Source organism: Urocampus carinirostris, chromosome 12 (assembly GCF_059441175.1).
Source record: "Urocampus carinirostris isolate Australia breed hairy pipefish chromosome 12, RoL_Ucar_1.0, whole genome shotgun sequence".
In the NCBI taxonomy this organism is placed as follows: Eukaryota; Metazoa; Chordata; class Actinopteri; order Syngnathiformes; family Syngnathidae; genus Urocampus; species Urocampus carinirostris.
In genome coordinates, this window is record NC_142360.1 from 27,602,490 (window position 1) to 27,610,441 (window position 7,952).

General features: G+C 41.1%; 1 protein-coding gene across 1 annotated transcript in view; it reads left to right on the forward strand.

Annotated features, from left to right (window-relative positions):
- Positions 1 to 6,783, forward strand: part of pomgnt1 (protein O-linked mannose N-acetylglucosaminyltransferase 1 (beta 1,2-)) — a 28,951-nt gene extending 22,168 nt beyond the window's left edge. Inside the window, exons 20-22 of the mRNA XM_088349572.1 lie at positions 2,898 to 3,033; positions 3,813 to 3,922; positions 6,470 to 6,783. Coding sequence (XP_088205698.1) covers positions 2,898 to 3,033; positions 3,813 to 3,922; positions 6,470 to 6,551 — 328 coding nt within the window. The 3' untranslated portion in view covers positions 6,552 to 6,783. The remainder of the gene's footprint in view (positions 1 to 2,897; positions 3,034 to 3,812; positions 3,923 to 6,469) is intronic.
- The last annotated feature ends 1,169 nt before the right edge of the window (positions 6,784 to 7,952 follow it).

Sequence of the window (7,952 nt, forward strand, 5' to 3'; positions counted from 1 at the left end):
TGCCTCAAGTGTTGCTTTTGGTGCTTGGAGAAATGTATCAAGTTCCTAAATAGAAACGCATACATTATGGTAAGTTGACTTGGGCAAGACACTGAATCCCTAATGCCCCCAATAAGCAGGTAGACGCCTTGCATGGCTGCATGGCCGCTATTGGTGTATTGTGAATGTGTGTGTGAATGGGTAAGTGTGAAGTACATTGTAAAGCCTTTTGGGAAGTCTTCATTGACTTGAAAAGCGCTATATAAATGCAGACCATTTTAGTACTGGAGAAATCAGAAAATTGTCTTTTTAGGTCAGGGGTCGGGAACCTTTTTTGCTGAAAGAGCCGAAAAAAAAAACAAATTTTAAAATCTAATCCTAGAAGAGCCATATGTATATTTTAATACCAAAAACAGCTAAATGGAAGAGAAAAATCAACGAGTTTATAGTATAATAAGACAGAATTTATTTTGAACAACATTGTAAGTTAATAGCAAAAGCTAACAATTATTTATAATTATAACAATCAACTGGTCTGCAGGCTGAGGTTTTATTCATATCTGTCCATGTTTACTTGCCCGCTCTGCTTGTTCACCGCTGTCTGAGGCCCTCAGCTCAGCAATTTCTTATCTAAATCGAAGAAGACAAACAATATATATATTATAATAAGACTGTTATAACAAGTTGTTCAAAATAAAATTAAAGGTATTTATTAATAAGAAAAGTACTTCTGACTTACTATTAATGCGACTTTTGGTGTTGCATGGTTTTGCTGATGGCTTTGTAGTCCGGTTGATAGGTGGTGAGGTTCAGCTTCATGCAGGCGTTTAGGCTTCCATCTTTTAAACGTGATCGCAGGTTGGTTTTGGTGTGTTTTAGGTGTGAGAACGACTGTTCGCATGCATACGTAGATCCAAACATGGTCAATACAGCAAGACTCACACGCTGCAGTGTTTTGTACGTGACGGGAAGCGTGTTCCAGGTTTTGACAATCAGCTGGTCTGCGCGCTGAAGTTTGTCCATGTCTGTCCATTTGTGTTTGCCTGCCAGCTCTGCTTGTTCTCGTGCAAGGCTTTCCAAATCTTCATTCAGTGAGTTGAACTTATTAACCCACATGTCTGTGGCCTTCAGGTCAGCAACTTCTACTTCAAATTCTCTGACAGAGACATTGGGGATGAAACTCAGGTTTACTTTGTCCAAATCACACTCGTGCGGATGAGTGATGAATTGAAAAAGACTAGTGTGCTCGGGAAAGTCCCCAAAGCGTGCTTTGAATGACGTCAGGAGAGAAGATGTGAAAACTGCGAGCTGATGGAGATCAAAATGTTCAGGGGAGTCACTTGCTGTGCACTCATCTTTAAATACTTTCAGTTTTTCAAAGTGTAGTAAACGACCAGTCTCAATATCCGCAGTAAAGATTTACAGCTTGTTTTGAAATGCAAAGACTGCCTGTTGAAGGGATAAAACTGTATTTCCAATGCCTTGCATTTTCACATTGAGATGGTTCAGATGTCCAGTCATGTCCACAAGATAAGAAAACTTGAGGAGCCACTCAGTGTCCGCTAGCTGGGGATACTTAATGCCTTTCATTTGATGAAAAGTCCGTATTTCGCTCAGGCAAGCTGCAAAACGGCTAAGCACCTTCCCTCTTGACAGCCAATGCACATAACTGTGCAAAACAAGACCGGGATAATTATTCTCCATTTCATCCAGCAGTGCTTTAAACTGGCGATCGTTTAAAGCTCGGGCAACAATAAAGTTGACCACCCGAATGACCAGTGACATCACGTCATCAATTTGCTTGTCACACATTTGCGTACAAAGTGCCTCCTGATGTAGAATACAGTGGAAGCTGAGGATGGGTCTGTTCTCCTGCTCACGAAGCAGCGCTACAAATCCTCAGTTTTTCCCCACCATGCACGGAGCACCATCGGTACACACAGAAATAAGTTTATCCATTGGTAGATTCTTTTCATTTGCAAACTCCATGAAAAACTTGAATAAATCCTCTCCTCTCGTTGTCCCTTTTAGTGGCAAAACGGTAAGACTTTCCTCACGCAGCGAGTCACCGTCAACATAGCGTGCAATAATACTGAACTGGGATAAATGACTGACATCTGATGATTCATCCAAAGTGAGGGAAAAAAACTCAGCTGCATTTATGTCATTCACTTGTTTTTTCTCCACTTGATTCAACATCATGATGGCACGATCGTGCACAGTTCTTGCTGAAAGAGGCATATCTTTTATCCGTTTGATTATTTTATCTTTATCCTTAAAGTCGTCAAAAAGCTCGTTGGCCACATCAAGCATGAATGATTTGGCATAATCGCCATCTGTAAACGGCTTCCCGCTCCTCACAATTGCTAAAGAACCAGCAAAGCTAGCAGAGTTAAAATCACCTTGTTTGGTCATCTTCTTGATTAGAAGGGTTCACTCTGCATAAAAAAGCTAACCAAAAACGAGGAAATATTACTTCTTTGCTTCAAAATGACTTGTGCAGATTGTTGTAAATTATCCATTAAAATTAGACTTTCCGGGTAGCGGACCCTCCCGCTCACCGGAGAACAGATTGGCTCTTAGCTGCGTGCCTGAACGAAAAGTTGCAGGTGAAAATAGATATAAATTAAAATGTGTGTATTTATTTATTTTTTTTACATGTTTTTTTATGACTTTATTATTATTATTATTTATTTTGCTAAAGTAACATTATTAGTAAAATTATTGATTGATTTGTTTCGTTCAGAAATTTTCAGAGAGCCAGATGCCGTCATCAAAAGAGCCATATATGGCTCCCGAGCCATAGGTTCCCGACCCCTGTTTTAGGTCCTTAAAACGTGCTTGGTGTACAAACCCTTTGTTTTACTGCCTAGTACACACAAACCCAATGTAGAAATGTTGATAATTTATGAATCCAGGGAGGCAGAGGTACTTGACCACAGAAAGAACCCGTGTGAGGACTCCATTCTGCCGGATTCCGAGGGGAAAGTCTATGTCATGTTCATTACGATGGAGTCGGAGACAGACACCTCAACCTGGACCGAGCTTGCGAAGGTAAACACATCACGGCATCGCAGCATTTAACTTTTTTTTTTGTTGGAGTTTCATTTAATCCTTGGGGGATGATGACAAATGTATGCAGTAATGTCTGTCACCGCAGAAACAACCAATGACAACAGCACAAAAAAACAAGTCTGTGTTGCAATTTGGCACTATTCTCCTCAGCAGGGGTTGGGAAACTTTTTGACCCTAAGCGCCATTGGAGCAAAAATATTTAGAGAACCACTACATGTATTTTAAGTCAAAATACAACAAAACCTCCAAATACCCTCTTTGGTCAAAATCTAATCCTTCAGCTCATTTTATTTTACAGTGTGACGTTAAATAAGTTAAAAAAATATATGAAATACAACTTTTTCAAGAGCTTGTGTCCCATATTAAAATATTAAAAAAACACTTCAAAATCATCTCCCTCCCACAGTTACCTAAAAGTGTTGAGGCCAATTTCTGTCTGAAGTAATGGTTTCAAACCGAGGTGCGTGCAAAGTTCATTTGTAAAAATGTCACAAAATACAGCAAACTAGGATACCAACGTAATCAACTTCAGTGCAAACAACGTAGGTGCATTGTACTTACTCCGCCCATTCATACCATACCGCTCAGCCAATCAAATTGCTTTACATTCTTTGCGAGAGCCTCTGGGTAAAATGTCTGCTTTGGGTTATAGCTTTTTATCACAAAGTGTCTTATCCAAGGAATGTCTTTTTGAAAACGTTTGTGTCCGCTTCCTTTTTTATACATTTTCTAAATTCTTTTGTCATTTCTATGCCTAGTGCCTTCATGTTTGGGACCTGGATGTTCGCGGAAATCACAAAGGACTGTGGAGACTCTTCAGAAAAAGGAATCATATCCTGGTGGTTGCCGTGCCAATCTCCCCTTACTCGTAAGTGATCACCGAATGTGTTACATTTATAGCAGGGGTCTCAAACTCAATTCACATTTTGGCTGCTGCATCATGTTTTTCACAAGAAAAGCTCTAAAAAACATTCCACTCTTCTCAAATATCCTTTCTTTTTATACACACAATACAGGGTTTGTACGGGTGCTTGAAATCCTTGCAAATGCTTGAAGTTTGATATTGTGTTTGCAAGTGTTAAAAAAGGTGAATTCCTTGTAATTGCTTGAAATGGTTGCTATGTTTCTCATCAAGTCTGCTCGTTGTGCTGGTGGCTTTTCCCTCGTGATTAACTGCAGCTGGCATTAGTTTGTACCTCATTGTTCTATGAAGTGTCATCCCCACCTGCGTCACTCAAAAGAGGGCAGGTGCATGCTATATCTCAGGGTTCAGCAACCTTTTCGGTGCGGAGTGCCACTTTCAAATTTCCTTGTAAAACAGTGTGCCACACCATGATTAATGACTCCCACAACATTTTTTTTAATATCCAACAGAGCTGTCATTTTACACCAGTCCAAATATACAACATGGATAAACATTTTAATCGTATAACCCTTTTTGTACCAAGGTACACTTTTATTTATAAAAAACACACGCGCGCGCTCACACATGCTACTTTAAAATATTCGCCATAAGTCAATGGTTTTCCGTGCTTTGCTATACAGTGAGCAATGCGATAGCTTGCTTCAGTTGTGGTGTTTTTAGCAGCGACACAGGTTTTTAGGGTCTGTGTTTGCCGTACAGCGCGTTTTAATCTCTCCGCCTTGAATTCATGTTCATGTTTTGTCTCGTAATGACGTTTAACACTTGATGCGCGAGGTACAACGCTCTCGAGCCATAATGCACAAAACAGCACGGTCATTTTTTGCACAGCCCTGGTCATATGTCCACGCTGGCTATAAAGAACGAGATGTCTTCACCCGAGGAGCCGTCATGATACGTTCTTTAATCGCGCATGTGTGTTTCGTTGGCTGGGTTAAAACATGGATCTCTCCTCTGCGAGGCACCGCGCAAACACGCACTGCCACACGGAGGGGGCGCTAACCCTAAATGGTAAATGGTCTGCATTTATATAGCGCTTTTCAAGTAAAGCGTCTAAACAACACGGTGTGCAACTGAAAATGTCTAAATTTCTGGTAAATGCGCTTTTTAAAAAAAAAAGAAAAGAAAAAACATTATTATTTTGCCGTGCGCTCGTGTGCCACTGGTTAACCACTGCTGGCACGCGTGTCATAGGTTGCCGACCCCTGCTATATCTAATCAGGGCATTATGAAGTATGAGGTAAATGTTCAATAACATGTTAAAACCTTCTATCTTGCTCTTGTTTATATGAATAATCTTGTTAAAACATTGACTAATTTCTCTCAAAGGGCATCATAAATGTTTTCAGATGTCACAGCGGTGGTTTGTATTTAGAGCGCTCGCCACGTGGAAAAGAGCAGCTCGCCGTTTTCTTTTGAGTAATTTGGCGACTAGAACATGTTGAGTACTCGAAGCCAATGGTGCCTCGCCATTTTCCTCCAAAAATGCTATGCACCAATGTTCCCTGTAATTTTCCTTACGGGTCTGAGCGTTCACACAAAGTCGGTGAGCAACGCTTGAAACAACAGTGAGCAACAGCAATCCCAAGTGTGGCAACCAAATCATGATCAAACATGTCCAAAACTTGACATCACGTTACATTTTGCTGAGTTTCCGGCAATGCAAATTTTTTTTTCACTTTTGAATGAATTGACTCATGTACGATTGCGAAGGTTGCAGGGCCTACAAACGTCATTTGCTTTTACAATTCTTTCACAAGATTTCCATTTCTTTTTTTTTCCTGGTATATTTGGTCGCATAATACCGTACTAACATTTTTGGGGGCCTACTTAGTCGGTTGCACGATACACAACTGTATTTGTTTTTCTGAATTTTTCCTGCTTTTTTTCTCTTTTTCTCTCCTTTTGTTTCATTTTTCCCCCAGCTCTTCTCTACTTTGAATAAAAAAAAAATTTTTTAATTTTTTGTTTTATTGCCCCCGCCCCCTTCCTTTAAGTCATTTTGTGCATAATTTTAGATCATATTTGGTCGTGTAGGGATTAAAGAAGCAAAAACAAACTGAAGAGCCGTTTGGGACCCGAAAGAGCCGGTTCTTTTTAGTGAGCCGAGCCGAAGAAGCCGGTTCTCGAAAAACTCTACTGACTTTACTCAACTTCGTTTTACTTCGACCTTGACTTAAAAATACCGCATTTAGAACACAGCGTCAGGGGAACCCGTGTGTTTTTACCTTCACGCACTGTAACTTTGACTTAATTCGCTTTTTAATAAGCAATTTCGAGCCCTGATTTTTGTGAGCTGGCTAGATTTTCTTGTACCCGGAAAAGCACTGGGTAGTGCGCAATTGCGCACACACGCAGCTTAGAGGGAACATTGCTATGCACACCTAACGCCAAAAGCAAAATGCTGTTTGCAGGTGGAGTCACTTTAGCGACAATATTGTAACACCACTGATGAACTTTGTCTATATTTTCATCCTCTGTTTTTCTGACTAGTGTGAAGAAACCTACCAATGTCAAAGCCATCCACTTGGAGCCTCCACCTAAAGAAGAGGGTGCACCTGCAGAGCAGTTATAAACCCCTCTCTCTCTCTCTACTTACAACTCCCAGACGCTCTCTGTCTTTACTCTCTAGTCTTTCTCTACTCAATCAAGCCCCTATCAACTCCCTCTCTTTCGACTTTCTACTCTCTTTGTCCCGACTCTCTCTTTCTCTCTCGACACTCTACTCTACTGACTCTCTCTTTCTCTCTCTCCCTCTTCCTACTCTCTTTGTCTGGACTCTCCTCTCTCTACTCTCTTTACGCTCCCTCTCTGTCTTTCCCTCTCTTTACTCTCTTTGTCTCTACTCTCCCTCTCTCTCTCTCTCTCTCCCTCTCTCCCTCTCTTTGTCTCGACTCCCCACTTTCTTCTCTCTCTATTCTCTTTACGCTCTCTCCCGACTCTCTCTTAACTACGTAATCTCTCACAACTATCTCTCTGTACTATTTCAATACCCTCTCTCTGTACTCTGTCTTTCTTTCTCTGTACACTCTCTCTCTTTCTCTCTCTCTCTGTTTTCTCTTCCTCTGTACTCTCTTTCCCTCTCTCTACTCTCTCTCTGTACACTCTCTCTGTACTCTGTGTTTCTTTCTCTGTACTCTCTCTATGTACTCTCTTGCTCTCTCTCTGTACTCTGTACTTTCTTGCTCTCTCTGTCTCTCTCAATACTCTCGCTCTCTCTTTCTCTGTGTTTTCTCTTTCTCTGTACTCTTTCCCTCTCTGTACTCTCTCTCTGTACTCTTGTTTTCACTCGCTCTCCTTGTACTCTCTCTGTACTCTTTCTGTTCTCTCTCTCTCTCTCTCTACCTCTACACTCTTTCTGTATTATCTCATTCTTTCTCTGTACTTTCTCGATGTACTCTCTCTCTGTCTGTACTCTCTCTCTGTACTCTGTACTCTCTTGCTTTCTCTCTCTCTCCATACTCTCGCTCTCTCTCTGTTCTCTCTTTCTCTGTACGCTCTCCCTCTCTCTACTCTCTCTTTGCACCCTCTGTACTCTATACTCTCTCTCTGTACTTTTGTTTTCACTCTCTGTCTCCCACCCTGTACTCTCTCTGTGCTCTTTCTGTTCTCTCTCTCTGTACTCTCTCTGTACTCTATCTGGTTTCTCTCTCTCTCTCTCTCTCTCTCTCTCTCTCTCTCTCTCTCTCTCTCTCTCTCTCTCTCTCTCTCTCTCTCTCTCTCTCTCTCTCTCTCCCCTTCTGTACACTCTCTGTGTTTTCTCTCTTGCTCTGTCACGCTCTCTCTCCCTCACAGTTTTAGTGTGTCAGCCCCATAAGGGCCACGTTTTGGTGGTCCTGCTGAAACGGGGGGGTCCCATACATTCATGTAAAGATACACTGTTTTAGTAGTTATTTCGTAGTTTGAGTTTTCATTGTTTTATTTCAGGACTTGCAATGACATCGTTGAGTAAGTTATTTTAAATATAAAAGCTGAT